Raw genomic sequence first — 22827 nt, 5'->3', positions numbered from 1 at the left:
AATGTACTTTTAAATTGGTAATAATTTTTAACTTAATTCAACTATCGCTACTTGTATGTTCTCTAATCACATGTAAAGAAAAAGAATCTTCATCATTTGCTCACTCCATGTCTAAATTTATATATCATTTTTAACACTTTTTCACCCACTATTACAATTTAAACAACGAAGATTTAGACTTAGAAATATTTACGAAACGGTTATAACTGTCTTTGTTTACACTTGAATTAAAAGCAAGTTGAGCTGAGTTTATTATTATTACTTTTCATTTTACTAAACATGATTGATGATTTGATTAAAAAAAAGCAACTGAAAAACGATTTTGTGAAGAATTGAACCAACGAAAAGCAATCATAAATTCAAGTGAATAAACCAAAATTATGCAAATCGCCCAGATTGATAAAATGAGTTTAGTGATTTTAGTATTCAACCATTTCTTTCGAAAAGGGTGAAAAGTGGCATTTTAACTAATTAATTAACATAAGTTAAGATTTTACTTCCTCCACTTCAATTTATTACCTATTGCTATTAGCGCAAATCAATTTTATAGTAAAGAAAAAAAAGCATATATAAACATATATAGGAAAAAATCATATATAAACAAATATAGGAACAAACATACATAAACACTGCCCAATATAAGATGCCTATTTCTTCTTAAAGTTAAGGAACTTGATCCCACAAACAAACACAACGAAGAAGATCAAAACCCAGAAGCCATGTGCTGCAACGACGACTGGAATGAAGTCGTGATGGTACCCGAACCGTTCCTTAAGCAACATCTGTAATCCTATATTTCCAAATCCAGGAATCTCAATGTCAACGTCTCTATCCCCAACTAGAGAAGCCACAAGGCCATACATGGTCCAAGCCACGGGAGATGCCCAGTAACACCATCTCCACCAGATGGGAATTATCTGCAAAAAAACACAGTTGATTTAAGTTGGTATACGTTGAACTAAAAAATCTGGATATCAAATTCCGATGTCCATGTACCGGTTGAGGGATGAAAAGGCCAGTAAACAAGTTCCAGAGGGCAAAGAAGAAGAATACAAAAATGAATGCAATGTGGTGGTTTGGAGTCAGTGCTACAGCCATCATTCCATACAACGTGAGGTATATGAAGCACATTAGATAGAAGTAGTAGAACAGAAGAAACTTTCCCACTTTCCACTCAAATCCAAGCATGCTATAAAGGGGGAGACAGTAAGTTAAAGCCTGAACTGAAATATAAATAGTTTCAATTGCCACCTGCAGGAACAATAGGATTAATCTTTAGTTCTCTTTTTCTAGGTATGTATAGCTAACAAATACATCCAGTTGATTCAACTTGTTAAGATATTATACACAACATTTGTCCTAGAAGTTCAATGTACCTTCCCACACTGTTGAACCCAAAAAATAAAACTAATTAACATGATATCAAAATAGCAACTTATTATTTCCTACCAAATCCGTATAATCGATCATGTGTTAGGTCAAGGCAAGGTACCTTAGCAAATGCATAAGACAAGGTAGTATACATCCCTGCAACTCTTTCTCTATAGAAAACCACTCTTTCAGTATCAACCACACAGATCACAGTCGCAGAATTGAAAATTCCAAGGAAAAGGGCAGTTGCATATATAACTCCCATAATATTCAACACATCTTGTTCCTTGGCACTGTTAAACATGAAAGAAAACACAATATCAAAATATGGAATGTAAAAACAAGCACAAACAATAAACTTATAATGGCCAGCGAAGCCTTACAAATTTTGTCCCGTGTTCCAGAAAACTAGACCAAATAAGAAACTAACAAATATGGTCACGAGGAATCGGATGGCATTGTATTGAGTGTTTCGCCGGTAAGAGTGACATTGTTTCCAAAAACAAGATTTGCATTGAGAGAGATATGATCGTGAGTATTCATTTGAGAAGTGTAAGTCCTCGGAGCCTTGAGTTGGAGTACAAAGTTGCATTATAAGTTCTTGGTTCCTCCTGAGAAAAGAGGAACCGTGAAGTTAAGAAAAATGCTGAAAATCAAATACACTCTAGAGCTTAAAAGAACAGTCATACGTACCGATACGGTGGAAATTTAGCGAAAATTTCAGCAAAATTGATATCCAGTTGAGCCTCCATTGGTGGGGCAGTAACCTCAAGCATCCATGTGGCAGGATTTTGGCCATCTTCAATCTTTGGAATCCCAGGAATAGCCTGTGATTTTTAATCATCCACAAACGGCATCCAAATTGAATATTTGGTGCAAAATAAACAGAAGGCTTATAATACCAAAAACAAATATACTCACTTCAAGATATTCGATAAGCTTGCAAGATTGCCGACCAAGCGGTCCAGCATAAATTATTTGCCCACCACGTTCCATAAGCAGTAACTACATTAAGCAAATATAAAAGTAAACACGATTAAATGAAAATTTAAGTTTTGGAGGATTTAAAATGGCTTACCAAGAACTAAACAAGATCACATAGACACTGAATAATATAATACCTCATCAAAAGCTTCAAAAATGTCTATGCTTGGCTGATGAATCGTGCATACAACAGTTCTTCCTGTATCAACAGTGTTTCTGACAGTACGCATAACAATAGCAGCAGATCTAGCATCCAAACCAGAAGTTGGTTCATCCATGAAGGGGTTGGAAAGGCAAAACCGTTCTTCTTTCCTTAAGATCTGAATCATCTACTATTTCTGAAGATTTGGTGACTCCATTGTCAATGCCTTCAATTGTTTTCCGAAGATCAGACCTCTAACTATTGAAATATTACTAAAATGCTCATGTAACTTGTTTGTGTAGTTTTTTTCTTCAAAACTCAAACCTGCTAATTTATGTTGTGTAGTGGATCCACTGTTTTTCCCTTGCTTGTCGTCTTCATCCATGCTAATTGCAGTTCTTGAATGAGTCAATGCTGAAAATAGATTCAAAAGATAAATACAATACTAATAAGAATATATTCAAATTGATAATTTAACTTAAATTCTTGAGCATATCAAAGGATGAGATTGCTTACGATTCAAGTAAGTTAGAGCTATTTGTAAATAGAATGTTAAAGAGGAGAGTATAGCCGAAAAGTGCTGCAATACAAATCCAGTACCAATATTCTTCCTTATAAAAACCCCTACTAGCAATGAGCACTTTCCCAACTGTAAGTTCATTAATTTCATGGCTAGTGCTTTCCTGCATTAGGCAAGAACATTTTGAGTTGTTATGATAGAAAACGAGCATATAGTTCCATTAAATATCTTTTCCCAAATGAATCTTCACAAACATAGATCCAACTAAGAGTTTACCTTGCTCCATCTTTCGTCAAGAAACTCATTAATGACAATTGCATTTTGTCCATACATCATGGGAGAAATATAGAATCCCCAAACCATCCATGACTTAGCGTTATCTATGTGTATGAAAAGAAAAAATCAAAATCCCGCAAATAAAACATTTTCCTCTAGTCAGTATGTTATAGGGTTTAAATTTAGCCAAAACGAGAGAGGGAAAAACCACTTACTTTTGTCAATAACGAAACCTCCAAATAAGATCATTACTGATAGAGAAAGGGTACCCAAAGCGGTTGCTATAACTTGTGTTCTTCCAATTGCAGCCACAAGTCGAAAGAATGATAAACCCGTTTGATGTGACGAAAAGAGTGCCAAAAACTGCTTGAAGAATCTAGAGAATCAATAAAGAATTGAGTACATAAAGTGTACTTTCTTGATCAATGAAAAAGAGAAAGATAGAAAATACATACCTACTAGGAGTAGGAGCAAACCCAATTGTGTAATAAGTAAGAAGAACCCATATCCCCGATTCTATGAGAGAGAGAGGAGTTCTAAGAACATAGAAAGGTAAACTGAATTCCCAGGCTGGATAAAACAAAAAATCCCTATGCTTATAGAAAGTTGAAAGACTGTTAGTAGTGAAACCTAATTTTGCCATTCCATTGAGCATGACATTCATGAGGCTGAAAAACAAGGCTCCAAGGAACTTGCTTCCATCAATCACATTGCCCACTTTCATTTCAGTCCTAAAAAACACGGTCATACTAATAATGGCCATGATAGTAATTTGGATAGTCTTGAACACATAGATAAAAGCATTTCTCTTCATCAGCAACATCTCCCTTGAAAAGCATGCCTTGAAGAGCTCCCAATTTGACAAAGCATATTTCTCTTTGACCAAAGCAGCTGGGTGGATTCTAGATTTGTCATAAGGTATTTCAAGATCAGAGGCAAGGTGTTGGCCAATGGAAAAAGAGTTGAATCCACGCAGAAAATCAGGAACAGAAATGAATCTATATGGTTGGTTCTTTCTATACCAATATTATTCTTGGTCCTTTTTTGATGTCACTTCCAGTAAGAAATCAGCAACTCCTTTCCTTTCTGGGCATTTGAAGCCCATAAATTCAAAGAATTCAAGGACCTTTGCTCTTGGACAATGGTAAACGATTTGGCCATCTGAAAGTAGAATAAGATCATCAAATAAATCATAGGTCTCTAGAGTTGGTTGTGGTAGAGAAATGACCATCGTCAGGTCCATCATATGAACCATCTGCCTCATGAAATTGCATACCTGAAAACTAGTAGAACTGTTCAGTCCTGTTGATATTCTTGCAGTCGTAATATTTTTCGAATTTACCAACTTTTCAACCAACTTTGTTCTCTTCAACCTTAAACCGAGTTATCTTACGTTACTCTTAATTTGTTCATTTCCAAACTCTTCAACCAAATTTATATTCTTCAACCTCAAACCAACTTATATCATCAAGTGACTATTAATTTATTCATTTCCAAACTCTTCAACCTCAAACCTTAATCCAAATCTTGAAGTTCAATCTTCATCCTTAAATCATCTAATCTTTAGCTCTTAATTTGTTCATTTTCGAACTCTTCAACGTCCAACCTTAATAAAAAAAGTTGAATTCCAATCTCATACTTTAATCCAAAATTCTCTTCTCCTCTCTTATCTTCATCCTGAAATAGATAATGTTCAACAACTAATTTGTAAATTTTCTCTTTCAATATATCGTCAAGAACCTTACTCTCCCATTTCCTAGCTTCACATCATATTTACCAACTCTTCAAACAATTTTGTACACTTCAACCTCAAACCAACTTATATCATCAAGTGACTCTTAATTTATTCATTTCCAAACTCTTCAACCTCAAACCTTAATCCAAATCTTTAAGTTCAATCTTCATCCTTAAATCATCTAATCTTTAGCTATTAATTTGTTCATTTTCGAACTCTTCAACGTCCAACCTTAATAAAAAAAGTTGAATTCCAATCACATACTTTAATCCAAAATTCTCTTCTCCTCTCTTATCTTCATCCTGAAATAGATAATGTTCAACAACTAATTTGTAAATTTTCTCTTTCAATATATCGTCAAGAACCTTACTCTCCCATTTCTTAGCTTCACATCATATTTACCAACTCTTCAAACAATTTTGTACACTTCAACCTCAAACCAACTTATATCATCAAGTGACTCTTAATTTATTCATTTCCAAACTCTTCAACCTCAAACCTTAATCCAAATCTTGAAGTTCAATCTTCATCCTTAAATCATCTAATCTTTAGCTATTAATTTGTTCATTTTCGAACTCTTCAACGTCCAACAACTTAATCAAAAAAGTTGAATTCCAATCACATACTTTAATCCAAAATTCTCTTCTCCTCTCTTATCTTCATCCTGAAATAGATAATGTTCAACAACTAATTTGTAAATTTTCTCTTTCAATATATCGTCAAGAACCTTACTCTCCCATTTCTTAGCTTCACATCATATTTACCAACTCTTCAAACAATTTTGTACACTTCAACCTCAAACCAACTTATATCATCAAGTGACTCTTAATTTATTCATTTCCAAACTCTTCAACCTCAAACCTTAATCCAAATCTTGAAGTTCAATCTTCATCCTTAAATCATCTAATCTTTAGCTCTTAATTTGTTCATTTTCGAACTCTTCAACCTCCAACCTTAATAAAAAAAGTTGAATTCCAATCACATACTTTAATGCAAAATTCTCTTCTCCTCTCTTATCTTCATCCTAAAATAGATAATGTTCAACAACTAATTTGTAAATTTTCTCTTTCAATATATCGTCCATAACCTTACTCTTCCATTTCTTAGCTTCACATCATATTATCTACAATTTAATGTAAAGAATGAATTGGTTTCTTTAATTAAAAACTCGTTGTCTCATCTCAAACTTTAAACCAATTTCTATTCTTGTACTCTAAATTTTTTCCAATTTCTCATATCTTCAACCAATTTTGAACTTTCCACAATCTCAGATCGAGTTATCTCAACTGACTCCTAATTTGTTCATTTTCAAACTCTTCAACCTCAAACCTTACTCCAAATCTTGAAGTCCAATCTCCACCCTTAAATAATATTTCTCTAGTATTTAGTCTCTTAATTCGTTCATTTCTTGAACTCTTCAAACGTCCAACCTTCATAAAAAAGTTGAAATCCAATCACATACTTCAATCCAAAATTCTATTCTCCTTTCTAATCTTCATCCTAAAATAGATAACTTTCAACAACTAATTTGTAATTTTTCTCTTTCAATATATCGTCCATGAGCCTTACTCTCCCATTCCTTAGCTTCACTACAATTGAATGCAAAGTACGACTTGGTGTCTTCCATTAAAAACTTGTAGTCCCATCTCATACTTTAAACCAATCTCCATTCTTGTACTCTAAATTTTTTCCAATTTCACATATCTTCAACCAATTTTGAACTTTTCAACCTTAGATCGAGTTATCTTAAGTGATTCTTAATTTGTTCATTTCCAAACTCTTCAACCTCAAACCTTAAACCAAATCTTGAAGAACAATTTCCATCCTTAAATCAAATTTCTCTAGTATTTAGTCACTTGATTTGTTCATTCTCTTGAACTCTTGATTTTTCTCTAATAAATATCAAAGCTCTAATTAAATGAAAGATTACTAGAAATCCAAAAGAATTTGGATTAAGCAAATTCTTCCTTACGAAACTTAAACCTTGTGCATTGACCGTATTATTTTTTCTTTTCTTCTTGTCTTCATCCGTGGTAATGAGAGCCTTTGCATCAGCAAGTGCTGAAAATAGCTTCAAAAGGTTCAGTACAGTTACGACAATGATAATGACAATAATCATCATTACTTAAATGGTCAATTCAATTTATATTCTTGAATAAATGTAGGGTTGAGATGACTTACGATTCAAGTAAGTCAAAGCTATTGTAAATAGAACGTTGAAAAGAAGGTTAAAGCCAAAAAGTGCTGCAACGCAAATCCAGTACCAACGTTCTTCCTTAAAGAAACCCTACTAGCAAGCACTTTCCCAACTGTAGGTTCATTAATTCTACTATCTGTATTTTTCTGCATTAGAAAAATATGCTTTTATAATGAAAAAAAATAACAAATGACTAAATTTAATATTAGTTTTCAATTTATCCAAATCATTGTTGAGTTGAGATTTACCTTGCTCCATCTATCATCTAGGAACTCATTGATGACAATGGCGTTTTGTCCATACATTATGGGAGACAAATAAAAGCCCCAAATCATCCATCGCTCAACATTATCTAATGTGCACAAAAGGAAAACCAAAAGTTGGCAAACAAAAATACTGGAATCTACTAAAGTAACATGCCCAAGAGTTAAAATTTGTGTTATGGAATCAACAAATAAAGAAAAGAAAAAAAAAACAATAGAGCGTTGGCACACATCTATGTGTTATATCTACGAACAAAGGGAGAGGACAATTTTATCAGAGAGAAAATCCAAAATACATATCAATTATCAAATGCATCACTCAAGGGTAAAGAGTTTTATAGTGCATTTCTTTAGACTCTAAGGTCACAATTATAAATAATGTAAAATTAGAAAATACAAATTTAAAAGCAAGACTCTATACTTGGTTGTTCCATGCGTCAGATTTCAGATGCAAGACATTCCAACGATAAGGAAAGGGAGAACAATCACTTACCTCTGTCAATAAGGAAACCTCCAAGCAATAAAACTATTAAAAGAACAAAGGTTCCCAAAGTACTTGTCACATACAACTAGCGTTCTTCCAATTGCAGCCACGAGTCGAAATAGAGATAGAGCTGTTTGATGAGTGGCAAAGAAGGCCAAAAATTGCTTGAAGAACCTAGAGTATGAATAGACAGGTAATTAAGTAAAGCTTGTTTTTGTTAACAAATGAAAAAGAAGGAAAGGAAATATATATACCTACTAAGAGAAGGAGCAAACCCGATCGTGTAATAAGTTAGAAGAGTCCATATTGTTGATTCTATGAAAGAGAGGAATTCTGAGGATAAACATAGGCAAACTGAATGCCCAAGCAGGATAGAACAAGAAATCCCTCTGTCTAAAGAACACTGGAAACAAGGAAATAGTGAGGGCCAATTCTGCTATTCCATTAAACATGACATTTATGAGACTGAAAAACAAGGCTCCAAGGAACTTGCTTCCACCAATGACAGTGCCCACTTTCATTTCAGTCCTAAAAAACACAGTCATAGCAATAACGGACATGATGGTGATCTGGACCGTTTTAAAAACATAGACAAATGAATGTCGTTTCATTATCAGTACTTCTCTTGAATAGCATGCCCTGAATAGCTCCCAGTTTGATAAACCATATTTCTCTTTGACTAATGCAGCTGAGTGAGCTTTAGATTTGTCATAAGGAACCTGGAGATCAAAGGTAAGTTGTTGATCAATAGTAAAAGATTTAAATGCGACAAAACTTGGAAACAGAAATGAATCTATATGGTTTGTTTTTTTTGAACCAGTATTGTTCTTGGTCCTCCTTTGATGTCACTTCTTGTAAGAAATCAGCAACTCCTTTCCACTCCTTTCCTTTCTGGGCATCGAAACCCCATAAATTTGAAGAAGTCAAGGATTTTTTCTCTTGGACCTTGGTACACGATTTGACCTTCGGAAAGAAGAATGATATCATCAAATAGATTAAAAGTTTCAGGAGCTGGTTGTAGAAGAGAAATGACCATTGTTACATCCAATATATGAACCATTTGCCTCATGAACTTCCATATCTGAAATGTGGTAGAACTGTCTAAGCCTGTTGATATATCATCCATAAAAAAAGCCTTTGCTGGTCCTACTAGCATCTCCCCTACACATAAGTACCTTCACTCTCCCATTTCTTAGCTTCACTACCAATAATCTAAAATCCAATGCAAAGAACAACTTGAGGACTTCCGTAAGAAACCTATAGTCCCATCTCATACTTTAAACCAATCTCTATTCTTGTACTTTAAATTTTTTCCAATTTCTCATATCTACAACCAATTTTGAACTATTCAATCTTAGATCGAGTTATCTTCGGTCACTCTTAATTTGTTCATTTCAAAAAAAAAACATGTAGTCTCATCTCGTACTTTAAACCATTCTCTATTCTTGTACTATTAATATTTTTTCAACTTATCAACTCTTCAAACAATTTTGTACACCTCAACCTCAAACCAACTTATCTCAAGTGACTCTTAATTTATTCATTTCCAAACTCTTCAACCTTAAACCTTAATCCAAATCTTGAAGTCCAATTTCCATCTTTAAATCAAATTTCTCTAATATTTAGTCTCTTAATTTGTTCTTTTCTTGAACTCTTCAAACGTCCAACCTTAATAAAAAAAAAAGTTGAAATCCAATCACATACTTTAATCCAAAATTCTCTTCTCCTTTCTTATCTTCATCCTAAAATAGATAACTTTCAACAACTAATTTGTAATTTTTCTCTTTCAACATATCGTCCATGAGCCTTACTCTCCCATTCCTTAGCTTCACTAGAATTTAATGCAAACTACAACTTGGTGTCTTCCATTAAAAACTTGTAGTCCGATCTCATACTTTAAACCAATCTTTATTCTTGTATTATTAATATTTTTTCAATTTATCAACTTCTCGCTCTTAATTAGTTCATTTCCAAACTCTTCAACCAAATTTATATTCTTCAACCTCCAACCTTAATCCAAATCTTGAACTCCAATTTTCACCCATAATTCAAATTTCTCTAATCTTTAGTGTCTCTTAATTTGTTCATTAACGTTCAACCTTAATCAAAAAGTTGTAGTCTCATCTCATACGTTAAACCAATAATTTATAATCTTGTGTATCTCGTATCTCTTAGGGCGTGTTTGGGGTGGACTTGAGGGGAGTAGAATGGACTATTTTAGCTCACTCCACGTTTGGGGCATGGATCAAGCAAAAGGGGGATTAGGGTTATTTTACTCTTTGCCACACAATGTTCCTCCACTCTCTCAACCGGGTGCAACTCGAGACCACCATTAATTTTGTTTTCTCATAGTCAATCTCGACCGAGATCGACCCTAAGATCTCTTCCCAAATTTAAATAACTCTTTGAAGAAAATTTCTCGATCTCCCTCAAAGACATCTTTGGCAACCTTAGACCGAGATCATACTACATAATGTCAATGTTCTTTAGCTCGGGACAACTTTAACCCAGGATCATACTACATTATGCATATGTTATTTAGCTCCAGGCAATCTCAGGCCGAAGCCCCGAGCTAAAGAAGATAAAGTAATGTAGTATGATTTCGGGTCAAAGTTGGCCTGAGATATAGCCCCGAGCTAAAGAACATAAGAAAATGTAGTATGATCTCGAGCAAAAGTAGGCCCGAAATAAGCCCAAGAGAGACCAAGAAATTTCCGTTAAATAGTTTTATAATTTTGGAAAGAATCTTGAGCTCGATCTCGCCCGAGTTCGACCACAAGAAAAACAAAATTTTCAGTTGTCCTAAGATTCACTCGATCGAAGGAATGAGACAGTGTGCGGCAAGGAATGGAACACAAAATAAGGGGGTAAAATAGCACTAATCCCCCTTTTGCTTAATTCATGCCCCAAACGTGGAGTGGGCTTAAATACTCCACTCTTCTCGCCCCAAACGCCCCCATAATTTTTCCAATTTATGAGCTCTTCAACCAATTTTGTACTTTGGTGTAATCCAAATATTGTTTAGGTCCCTTGAATTCAAATGTTGAAATCCAATCTCCAACCTTAAACCAAATTATTTGAAGTGACTCGTAATTTGTTCAATTTTCGAACTCATCAACCAATTTTATACTCTTCGACCTTCAACCTTAATCCAAATCTTGAAGTATCTCCAACCTCAAATCAAATTTCTCTAATCTTCATGGTCTCTTAATTTGTTTATTTTTCGAACTCTTCGACCTTCAACTTTAATCCAAGTCTTGAAGTATCTCCAACCTCAAATCAAATTTCTCTAATCTTCAGTGTCTCTTAATTTGTTTATTTTTCGAACTCTTCAATCGAACATCAACGACCGATCCAACCTTAATCCAAATCTTGAACTCCAATTTTCACCCATAATTCAAATTTCTCTAATCTTTAGTGTCTCTTAATTTGTTCATTAACGTTCAACCTTAATCAAAAAGTTGTAGTCTCATCTCATACGTTAAACCAATAATTTATAATCTTGTGTATCTCGTATCTCTTAGGGTGTGTTTGGGGTGGACTTGAGGGGAGTAGAATGGACTATTTTAGCTCACTCCACGTTTGGGGCATGGATCAAGCAAAAGGGGGATTAGGGTTATTTTACTCCCTGCCACACACTGTTCCGCTCTCTCAACCGGGTGTAACTCTAGACCACCATTAATTTTGTTTTCTCATATTCGATCTCGACCGAGATCGACCCCAAAATATCTTCCCAAATTTAAATAACTCTTTGAAGAAAATTTCTCGATCTCCCTCAAAGACATCTCTGGCAACCTTAGACCAAGATCATACTAATTAGTCTACGTTCTTTAGCTCGGGACAACTTTGACCCAGGATCATACTACATTACGCATATGTTCTTTAGCTCGTGGTTATCTCAGGCCGAAGCCCCGAGCTAAAGAAGATAAAGTAATGTAGTACGATTTCGGGCCAAAGTTGGCCTGAGATATAGCCCCGAGCTAAAGAACATAAGGAAATGTAGTATGATCTCGAGCAAAAGTAGGCCCGAAATAGCCCCAAGAGAGACCAAGAAATTTCCGTCAAATAGTTTTATAATTTTGGAAAGAATCTCGAGGTCAATCTCGCCCGAGTTCGACCACGAGAAAAACAAAATTTTCAGTTGTCCTAAGATGCACTCGATCCAAGGAATGAGACAGTGTGCGGCAAGGAGTGGAACACAAAATAAGGGGGTAAAATAGCACTAATCCCCCTTTTGTTTAATTCATGCCCCAAACGTGGAGTGGGCTTAAATACTCCACTCTACTCCCCACGAATGCATACTATTATAAAATCCATACTATTATAAGTCACTTTCTCGCCCCAAACGCCCCATAATTTTTCCAATTTATGAGCTCTTGAACCAATTTTGTACTTTGGTGTAATCCAAATATTGATTAGGTCCCTTGAATTCAAATGTTGAAGTCCAATCTCCAACCTTAAACCAAATTATTTGAAGTGACTCGTAATTTGTTCAATTTTCGAAGTCATCAACCAATTTTATACTTTTCGACCTTCAACCTTAATCCAAATCTTGAAGTATCTCCAACCTCAAATCAAATTTCTCTAATCTTTAGCGTCTCTTAATTTGTTTATTTTTCGAACTCTTCAATCGAACATTAACGACCGATCCTCTTTAATCAAAAAGTTGAAGTCAAATCACATTCTTTAATCCAAAATTTCCTTATCTTTATTTATTTGCCTTCATCGTGAAATAATTAACTACCAACAAACTTTTGTTTTCCCATTTTCAAAATATAGTCTCTAACATATTATGTTCCAAACACAATTACTTAAAAGTCAATTTTATTCACTTCCCATCCAACAATCACCACCTTCATCCAAACAATGACATGTTGTCTTTCACTCCTTCATCCAAACAATGACATGTTACCTTTCATTAAAAAAGTTGTATTCCAATCTCATATTTCAAACATAATTTTACCAACTTATGAACTCTCCAACCAATATTGTACTTTGTATACCAAAGTTTGGCTAGCCCCCTTAAATCCAAATGTCCAAGTCCATTCTCCAACCTTAAACAAAAATTCCTTCAACTTTTTGCCAAAATTACTTTATCCTTTGTATCTTGTAATTTGCAAATTTTCTAAACTCTTCTACTAAACAGTTCCTTTTTAATTCAAATAATGGTTGGACCACTGCCATCAAATAGCATAAATAAAAGCGCATACTTTAATCCAAAATTCTCTTATCCTTACTTATCTATATCTTCATCGTGAAATGGATAACTATCAACGACTAATTTGTCTTTTTCCTCTTTCAATATATCGTCCATGAGTCCTATATATACCTTTACTCTCCTATTTCTTAGCTTTCACGTCATATTATCTACAATTTAATGCAAAGAACGGTTTGGTATCTTTCATAAAAAACTTGCAGTCTCATCCCATACATTAAGCCAATCCTTATTCTTATATTCTTAATATTTTCCAATTTATCAACTCTTTCAACCAATATTGTACTCTTCATAAAAAATTATCTTATCCTTTTCTAATTTTCGTCGTGAAGTAGATAACTATCAACCCTAATTTGTCTTTTTCCTCTTCCAATATATCGTCCGTAGTCTTATAAGTACCTTTACTCTCCCATTTCTTAGCTTCACATCCAGTTATCTACAATTTATTGCAAAGACTGACTTGGTGTCTTCCATAAAAAAAAAAAAAACTCAAAGATATAATAGAAAAGTAAACATTTATAAGATATGAGAAATGTTTATAGAAAATTATATAAAAACTAGGGAGAAGGAAGGCTAACCTTATTTTGAAGAGAAGAGTATAGTAAACTATATATTACCTCACTCCCACAATTATTTTGAAGCCATCTTCTAAATACCTTTTAATATGTTTTTTAACATCAAATTTACATCCTGGAGCAAGGTTAACCTAAAGATAAAGAGCACTATCATAAAAGGAACAAATAATTGGTTTATGATCACTAGATAGTTGGAAATTGGAAACTCACCTCGATGAATCCATTACATAATGCCAAGTAGTCAGCCTTGCCAACGAACTTGAAAAATTGTCGAAAGAAGCACCGCTGAAACGAAACAACATACATTAGGTGTTTCAAATCTCTATAGGAAATCGATTGTAAGTATTATAAGTTTGAACCACACAATATCCATATCTCCATATTCTTCAAAACCTTTTTTATTCTCAAATATGCAGCATAATATGTACAGGAGTGTGCTACGTATGTTGCAGTTTTTTACTATGCACATGCAATTTCATGTTTTTCATTAATGTAGTCGTCAATTTTTCCCACACAATTTACAGTATGAGCTCTTATGTTGAGGTGAGAAATATGTGATGCAAGTGTTGAAAGAGTCGTCTGTGTCACATTAGTTAATTCTACTTGATGATGATCTCTTTACATTCAAGATCTTGTTTACTAACTCATTTTTATTATTATATTTTAGTTTATTTTTAAACTGCAAGTGATAAAATCATAAATAAAACATCATAGCTGTAAGAGTTGATGCATCTGGAGCGACAAAACGGTTCAGTTTGGAGGTTAGGAACCTTCACCTTACACCCAAAGATGAAAACTTGAAAAAAGAAGGTGAAGAAATAATCCAGCTTTGATAAAGGGAGAACTTCGCTTCATGTCTGTGTGTGCAAAATAAGAGAAGAGAAGAGAGAAAATTTCAAAAAAATTCTTAAACAGAAAGGTTAAGTACCAATTTCTACTTAGAGTGAAAAAGATCATCAATTTTCTCCTTTTTGTTTTTTTTTTCTCACCTTATTAGTTCCCAAGAGAATTCATATGCAACTATGATATTTCGCACGGTACGCATAACAATGGCAGCAGATCTAGCATCAAGACCAGAAGTTGGTTCGTCCATGAAGATAGTCGACGGATTAGCAACCAACTCCACTGCTATTTTCAATCTCTTCCTTTGTTCTGTTGAAAGACCATCAATTCCTGGTAGCCCCATTAAAGCATCTCTCAGTTTATCTAGTTTTATTAGTTCCATAACTTCTTCCACAAACATCTACATCAATGTAGAATAGCTATTCAATAAAACTTCAATCATATTCTGCATTAACTGGAAGCATAAAGCAGCAAGCGTTTCTAGTGGGAAATACCTTTCTTGTTTTGGTATCAACATTGGAGGAAAGGCGGAGCCAAGTAGAAAATAGGAGCGACTCACAGACAGTGACATGAGGCGAATGAATGTCAGTTTGTTCACAGTAACCACTTACTCTAGCAAAGGTTGATTGCTTCTTGGCATAAGCAGAGATGTATATACTTCCTTATAACCACTGGTCTTTCGTCCAGCTAATACATCCAAGAGAGTAGTTTTCCAAGCCCCACTAACACCCACAAGAGCTGTTAATATCCCTGGTCGAAAAGGTCCGCTAACATCTTCTAAAAGTCGAAGACGATCTTTCTCGACCCCATGCATCTTCATTTCCTAAATTAATTGGAAAACATTGATATAGTTTCAGTGCCTTCAAAACGACATTCATTAAAAAATAAAAAATTACAGCCTATTTAGAATGGCTTTCTAAGTGCAAACACCCAGAAAGCAAATCCAAATAGGTTATTTCAAACTTGAGTTAACTTACAGCAGGCATATCCACATAATAGTTCACATGGTTGAATGCAAGTGAAAGTGGCTGGAAAGGCAAAATCATTCCTCTTCTTTGCAGTTGATCTAAATAAAGATTTGACAATTTTGATCGTTAGCCTATGAATTTTTCTCTAATAAATATCAAAGCTCTAATTAAAGGAAAGATTACTAGAAATCCAAAAGAATTTGGATTAAGCAAATTCTTCCTTACGAAACTTAAACCTTGTGCATTGACCGTATTATTTTTTCTTTTCTTCTTGTCTTCATCCGTGGTAATGAGAGCCTTTGCATCAACAAGTGCTGAAAATAGCTTCAAAAGGTTCAGTACAGTTACGACAATGATAATGACAATAATCATCATTACTTAAATGGTCAATTCAATTTATATTCTTGAATAAATGAAGCGTTGAGATGACTTACGATTCAAGTAAGTCAAAGCTATTGTAAATAGAACGTTGAAAAGAAGGTTAAAGCCAAAAAGTGCTGGAACGCAAATTCAGTACCAACGTTCTTCCTTAAAGAAACCCCTACTAGCAAGCACTTTCCCAACTGTAGGTTCATTAATTCTACTATCTGTATTTTTCTGCATTAGGCAAAATATGCTTTTATAAATGAAAAAAATAACAAATGACTAAATTTAATATTAGTTTTCAATTTATCCAAATCATTATTGAGTTGAGATTTACCTTGCTCCATCTATCATCTAGGAAATCATTGATGACAATGGTGTTTTGTCCATACATCAAGGGAGACAAATAGAAGCCCCAAATCATCCATCGCTCAACATTATCTAATGTGCACAAAAGGAAAACCAAAAGTTGGCAAACAAAAATACTGGAATCTACTAAAGTAACATGCTCAAGAGTTAAAATTTGTGTTCTGGAATCAACAAATAAAGAAAAAAAAAAAAACAATAGAGCGTTGGCACACATCTATGTGTTATATCTACGAACAAAGGGATGTGTGCCAACGCATAGATGTGTGCCAACGCTCTATTGTTTTCTTTTTTTCTTTATTTGTTGATTCCAGAACACAAATTTTAACTCTTGAGCATGTTACTTTAGTAGATTCCAGTATTTTTGTTTGCCAACTTTTGGTTTTCCTTTTGTGCACATTAGATAATGTTGAGCGATGGATGATTTGGGGCTTCTATTTGTCTCCCATGATGTATGGACAAAACACCATTGTCATCAATGAGCTCCTAGATGATAGATGGAGCAAGGTAAATCTCAACTCAATAATGATTTGGATAAATTGAAAACTAATATTAAATTTAGTCATTTGTTATTTTTTTCATTATAAAAGCATATTTTGCCTAATGCAGAAAAATACAGATAGTAGAATTAATGAACCTACAGTTGGGAAAGTGCTTGCTAGTAGGGGTTTCTTTAAGGAAGAACGTTGGTATTGGATTTGCGTTGCAGCACTTTTTGGCTTTAACCTTCTTTTCAACGTTCTATTTACAATAGCTTTGACTTACTTGAATCGTAAGTCATCTCAACCCTTCATTTATTCAAGAATATAAATTGAATTGACCATTTAAGTAATGATGATTATTGTCATTATCATTGTCGTAACTGTACTGAACCTTTTGAAGCTATTTTCAGCACTTGCTGATGCAAAGGCTCTCATTACCACGGATGAAGACAAGAAGAAAAGAAAAAATAATACGGTCAATGCACAAGGTTTAAGTTTCGTAAGGAAGAATTTGCTTAATCCAAATTCTTTTGGATTTCTAGTAATCTTTCCTTTAATTAGAGCTTTGATATTTATTAGAGAAAAATCATAGGCTAACGATCAAAATTGTCAAATCTTTATTTAGATCAACTGCAAAGAAGAGGAATGATTTTGCCTTTCCAGCCACTTTCACTTGCATTCAACCATGTGAACTATTATGTGGATATGCCTGCTGTAAGTTAACTCAAGTTTGAAATAACCTATTTGCATTTGCTTTCTGGGTGTTTGCACTTAGAAAGCCATTCTAAATAGGCTGTAATTTTTATTTTTTAATGAATGTCGTTTTGAAGGCACTGAAACTATATCAATGTTTTCCAATTAATTTAGGAAATGAAGATGCATGGGGTCGAGAAACATCATCTTCGACTTTTAGAAGATGTTAGCGGACCTTTTCGACCAGGGATATTAACAGCTCTTGTGGGTGTTAGTGGGTCTGGGAAAACTACTCTCTTGGATGTATTAGCTGGACGAAAGACCAGTGGTTACATTGAAGGAAGTATATACATCTCTGCTTATCCCAAGAAGCAATCAACCTTTGCTAGAGTAAGTGCTTACTGTGAACAAATTGACATTCATTCGCCTCATGTCACTGTCTGTGAGTCGCTCATACTTTCTACTTGGCTCCGCCTTTCCTCCAATGTTGATACCAAAACAAGAAAGGTATTTCCCACTAGAAACGCTTGCTGCTTTATGCTTCCAGTTAATGCAGAATATGATTGAAGTTTTATTGAATAGCTATTCTACATTGATGTAGATGTTTGTGGAAGAAGTTACGGAACTAATAGAACTAGATAAATTGAGAGATGCTTTAGTGGGGCTACCAGGAATTGATGGTCTTTCAACAGAACAAAGGAAGAGATTGAAAATAGCAGTGGAGTTGGTTGCTAATCCGTCGACTATCTTAATGGACGAACCAACTTCTGGTCTTGATGCTAGATCTGCTGCCATTGTTATGCGTACCATGAGAAATATCATAGTTGCATATGAATTCTCTTGGGAACTAACAAGGTGAGAAAAAAAAAAAGGAGAAAATTGATGATCTTTTTCACTCTAAGTTTATTTTGATGAGAAATTGGTACTTAACCTTTCTGTTTGAGAAAAGTTTTGAAATTTTTTCTCTTCTCTTCTCTTATTTTCCACACACAGACATGAAGCGAAGTTCTCCCTTTATCAAAGCTGGATTATTTCTTCACCTTCTTTTTTCAAGTTTTCATCTTTGGGTGTAAGGTGAAGGTTCCTAACCTCCAAACTGAACCGTTTTGTCGCTCCAAATGCATCAACTCTTACAGCTATGATGTTTTATTATGATTTTATCACTTGCAGTTTAAAATAAACTAAAAAATAAGTTAATAAACAAGATTCTGAATATAAAGAGATCTTCATCAAGTAGAATTAACTAATGTGACACAGACCACTCTTTCAACACTTGCATCACATATTTCTCACCTCAACATAAGAGCTCATACTGTAAATTGTGTGGGAAAAATTGACGATTACATTAATGAAAAACATGAAATTGCATGTGCATACTAAAAAACTGCAACATACATCGCACACTACTATACATATTATGCAGCATATTTGAGAATAAAAATGGTTTTGAAGAATATGGAGATATGGATATTGTTTGGTTCAAACTTATAATACTTACAATCGATTTCCTATAGAGATTTGAAACACCTAAAGTATGTTGTTTCGTTTCAGCGGTGCTTCTTTCGACAATTTTTCAATTTCGTTGGCAAGGCTGACTACTTGGCATTATGTAATGGATTCATCGAGGTGAGTTTCCAATTTCCAACTATCTACTGATCATAAACCAGTTATTTGTTCCTTTTATGATAGTGCTCTTTATCTTTAGGTTATCCTTGCTCCAGGATGTAAATTTGATGTTAAGAAGCATATTTAAAGGTATTTAGAAGATGGCTTCAAAATAATTGTGGGAGTGAGGTAATATATAGTTTACTATACTCTTCTCTTCAAAATAAGGTTAGCCTTCCTTCTCCCTAGTTTTTATATAATTTTCTATAAACATTTCTCATATCTTATAAATGTTTACTTTTCTATTATATCTTTGAGTTTTTTTTTTTTTTATGGAAGACACCAAGTCAGTCTTTGCAATAAATTGTAGATAACTGGATGTGAAGCTAAGAAATGGGAGAGTAAAGGTACTTATAAGACTACGGACGATATATTGGAAGAGGAAAAAGACAAATTAGGGTTGATAGTTATCTACTTCACGACGAAAATTAGAAAGGATAAGATAATTTTTTATGAAGAGTACAATATTGGTTGAAGAGTTGATAAATTGGAAAATATTAAGAATATAAGAATAAGGATTGGCTTAATGTATGGGATGAGACTGCAAGTTTTTTATGAAAGATACCAAACCGTTCTTTGCATTAAATTGTAGATAATATGACGTGAAGCTAAGAAATAGGAGAGTAAAGGTATATATAGGACTCATGGACGATATATTGAAAGAGGAAAAAGACAAATTAGTCGTTGATAGTTATCCATTTCACGATGAAGATATAGATAAGTAAGGATAAGAGAATTTTAGATTAAAGTATGCGCTTTTATTTATGCTATTTGATGGCAGTGGTCCAACCATTATTTGAATTAAAAGGAACTGTTTAGTAGAAGAGTTTAGAAAATTTGCAAATTACAAGATACAAAGGATAAAGTAATTTTGGCAAAAAGTTGAAGGAATTTTTGTTTAAGGTTGGAGAATGGACTTGGACATTTGGATTTAAGGGGGCTAGCCAAACTTTGGTATACAAAGTACAATATTGGTTGGAGAGTTCATAAGTTGGTAAAATTAGGTTTGAAGTATGAGATTGGAATACAACTTTTTGTATGAAAGGCAACATGTCATTGTTTGGATGAAGGAATGAAAGGCAACATGTCATTGTTTGGATGAAGGTGGTGATTGTTGGATGGGAAGTGAATAAAATTGACTTTTAAGTAATTGTGTTTGGAACATAATATGTTTGAGATTATATTTTGAAAATGGGAAAACAAAAATTTGTTGGTAGTTATTTATTTCATGATGAAGGCAAATAAATAAAGATAAGGAAATTTTGGATTAAAGAATGTGATTTGACTTCAACTTTTTGATTAAAGAGGATCGGTCGTTGATGTTCGATTGAAGAGTTCAAAAAATTAACAAATTAATAGACATTGAAGATTAGAGAAATTTGATTTGAGGTTGGAGATACTTCAAGATTTGGATTAAGGTTGAAGGTCGAAAAGTATAAAATTGGTTGATGAGTTCGAAAATTGAACAAATTACGAGTCACTTCAAATAATTTGGTTTAAGGTTGGAGATTGGACTTCAACATTTGAATTCAAGGGACCTAATCAATATTTGGATTACACCAAAGTACAAAATTGGTTGAAGAGCTCATAAATTGGAAAAATTATGGGGGCGTTTGGGGCGAGAAGTGACTTATAATAGTATGGATTTTATAATAGTATGCATTCGTGGGGAGTAGAGTGGAGTATTTAAGCCCACTCCACGTTTGGGGCATGAATTAAGCAAAAGGGGGATTAGTGCTATTTTACCCCCTTATTTTGTGTTCCACTCCTTGCCGCACACTGTCTCATTCCTTCGATCGAGTGCATCTTAGGACAACTGAAAATTTTGTTTTTCTCGTGGTCGAACTCGGGCAAGATTGACCTCGAGATTCTTTCCAAAATTATAAAACTATTTGACGGAAATTTCTTGGTCTCTCTTGGGGCTATTTCGGGCCTACTTTTGCTCGAGATCATACTACATTTCCTTATGTTCTTTAGCTCGGGGCTATATCTCAGGCCAACTTTGGCCCGAAATCGTACTACATTACTTTATGATCTTCTTTAGCTCGGGGCTTCGGCCTGAGATAGCCACGAGCTAAAGAACATATGCATAATGTAGTATGATCCTGGGTCTAAGTTGTCCCGAGCTAAAGAACGTCGACTAATTAGTATGATCTCGGTCTAAGGTTGCCAGAGATGTCTTTGAGGGAGATCGAGAAATTTTCTTCAAAGAGTTATTTAAATTTGGGAAGATATTTTGGGGTCGATCTCGGTCGAGATCGAATATGAGAAAACAAAATTAATGGTGGTCTCGAGTTACACCCGGTTGAGAGAGTGGAACAGTGTGTGACGAGGAGTAAAATAACCCTAATCCCCTTTTGCTTGATCTATGCCCCAAACGTGGAGTGGGCTTAAATACTCCACTCTACTCCCCTCAAGTCCACCCCAAACACGTCCTAAGAGATACGAGATACACAAGATTATAAATTGTTGGTTTAACGTATGAGACGGGACTACAACTCATTGATTAAGGTTGAACGTTAATGAACAAATTAAGACACTAAAGATTAGAGAAATTTGATTTATGGTTGGAAATTGGAGTTCAAAGATTTGGATTAAGGTTGGAGGTTGAAGAGTATAAATTTGGTTGAAGAGTTTGGAAATGAACTAATAAGTGTGAGGAGTTGATAAATTGGAAAAATATTAATAATACAAGAATAAAGATCGGTTTAAAGTATGAGATGGGACTACAAGTTTTTAATGGAGGACACCAAGTCGTACTTTGCATTAAATTGTAGTGAAGCTAAGGAATGGGAGAGTAAGGCTCATGGACGATATATTGAAAGAGAAAAATTACAAATTAGTTGTTGAAAGTTATCTATTTTAGGATGAAGATAAGAAAGGATAAGGGAATTTTGGATTAAAGTATGTGATTGGATTTCAGTTTTTTTTTTTATTAAAGTTGGACGTTTGAAGAGTTCAAGAAATGAACAAATTAAGAGACTAAATACTATAGAAATTGGACTTCAAGATTTTGATTAAGGTTTGAGGTTGAAGAATTTTTAAATGAATAAATTAAGAGTCACTTAAGATAAGTTGGTTTGAGGTTGAGGTGTACAAAATTGTTTGAAGAGTTGATAAATTGAAAAAATATTAATAGTACAATAATAGAGAATTGTTTAAAGTATGAGATCGAGACTACATGTTTTTTTATGGAAGTCCTCGTGATGTTCTTTGCAATTAAATTGTAGCTTATTGGATATGAAGCTTAGAAATTGTTGTATGACTCATGGACTTTATATTGAAAGAGGAAATGACAAATTAGTTGTTGATAGTTCTCTATTTCACGATAACGATAAGAAATGAGAAGAGAATTGTGGTTAAAAGCTTTTGATTGGACTTTAACTTTTTATTTTTTATCAAGGTGGGACGTTGAAGAGTTAAAAAATGAACAAATTTAGAGAGACTAAAGATTTGAGAAATTTAATTTAAGTGTGGAGATTGGACTTCCAGATTTTGAACAAATTTAGAGACTAAAGATTTGAGAAATTTAATTTAAGTTTGGAGATTGGACTTCCAGATTTGGATTAAGGTTTGAGGTTGAAGAGTATAAATTTGAGTGAAGAATTTGGAAATGAACAAATTAAGAGTCACTTAAGATAACTCGATCTATGGGTGAAAAGTTCAAAATTGGTTGAAGATATGA

The 22827-nt window shown here is 33.9% G+C and overlaps 1 protein-coding gene, 1 long non-coding RNA gene and 3 pseudogenes across 2 annotated transcripts; 2 read left to right on the top strand and 3 right to left on the bottom strand.

Annotated features, from left to right (window-relative positions):
• Positions 1-578: 578 nt before the first annotated feature.
• LOC116405255 lies at positions 579-10017 on the bottom strand (annotated as a pseudogene).
• On the bottom strand, positions 2824-5544 carry LOC116404949 (annotated as a pseudogene).
• A 3483-nt stretch (positions 10018-13500) lies between the features above and the next one.
• On the bottom strand, positions 13501-15874 carry LOC116404950 (annotated as a pseudogene).
• A 1085-nt stretch (positions 15875-16959) lies between these two features.
• LOC116405291 lies at positions 16960-17240 on the top strand. The gene is made up of 2 exons (XR_004218447.1): positions 16960-17074; positions 17195-17240. It is a non-coding gene; the product is annotated as an uncharacterized LOC116405291 (long non-coding RNA).
• A 414-nt stretch (positions 17241-17654) lies between these two features.
• On the top strand, positions 17655-19949 carry LOC116405254 (ABC transporter G family member 34-like). Its single transcript, XM_031889223.1, has 4 exons — positions 17655-17984; positions 18079-18551; positions 19029-19103; positions 19183-19949. Exons 1-2 carry the CDS (start codon positions 17655-17657, stop codon positions 18334-18336), a joined length of 588 nt encoding a protein of 195 aa, XP_031745083.1. The 3' UTR covers positions 18337-18551; positions 19029-19103; positions 19183-19949.
• The last annotated feature ends 2878 nt before the right edge of the window (positions 19950-22827 follow it).

The sequence above is a fragment of the Cucumis sativus genome, chromosome 7 (genome assembly GCF_000004075.3).
Source record: "Cucumis sativus cultivar 9930 chromosome 7, Cucumber_9930_V3, whole genome shotgun sequence".
Classification (NCBI taxonomy): domain Eukaryota; kingdom Viridiplantae; phylum Streptophyta; class Magnoliopsida; order Cucurbitales; family Cucurbitaceae; genus Cucumis; species Cucumis sativus.
The sequence above is the reverse complement of the archived record's forward strand: the minus strand, read 5'-3'. Positions and strand labels throughout refer to the sequence as shown.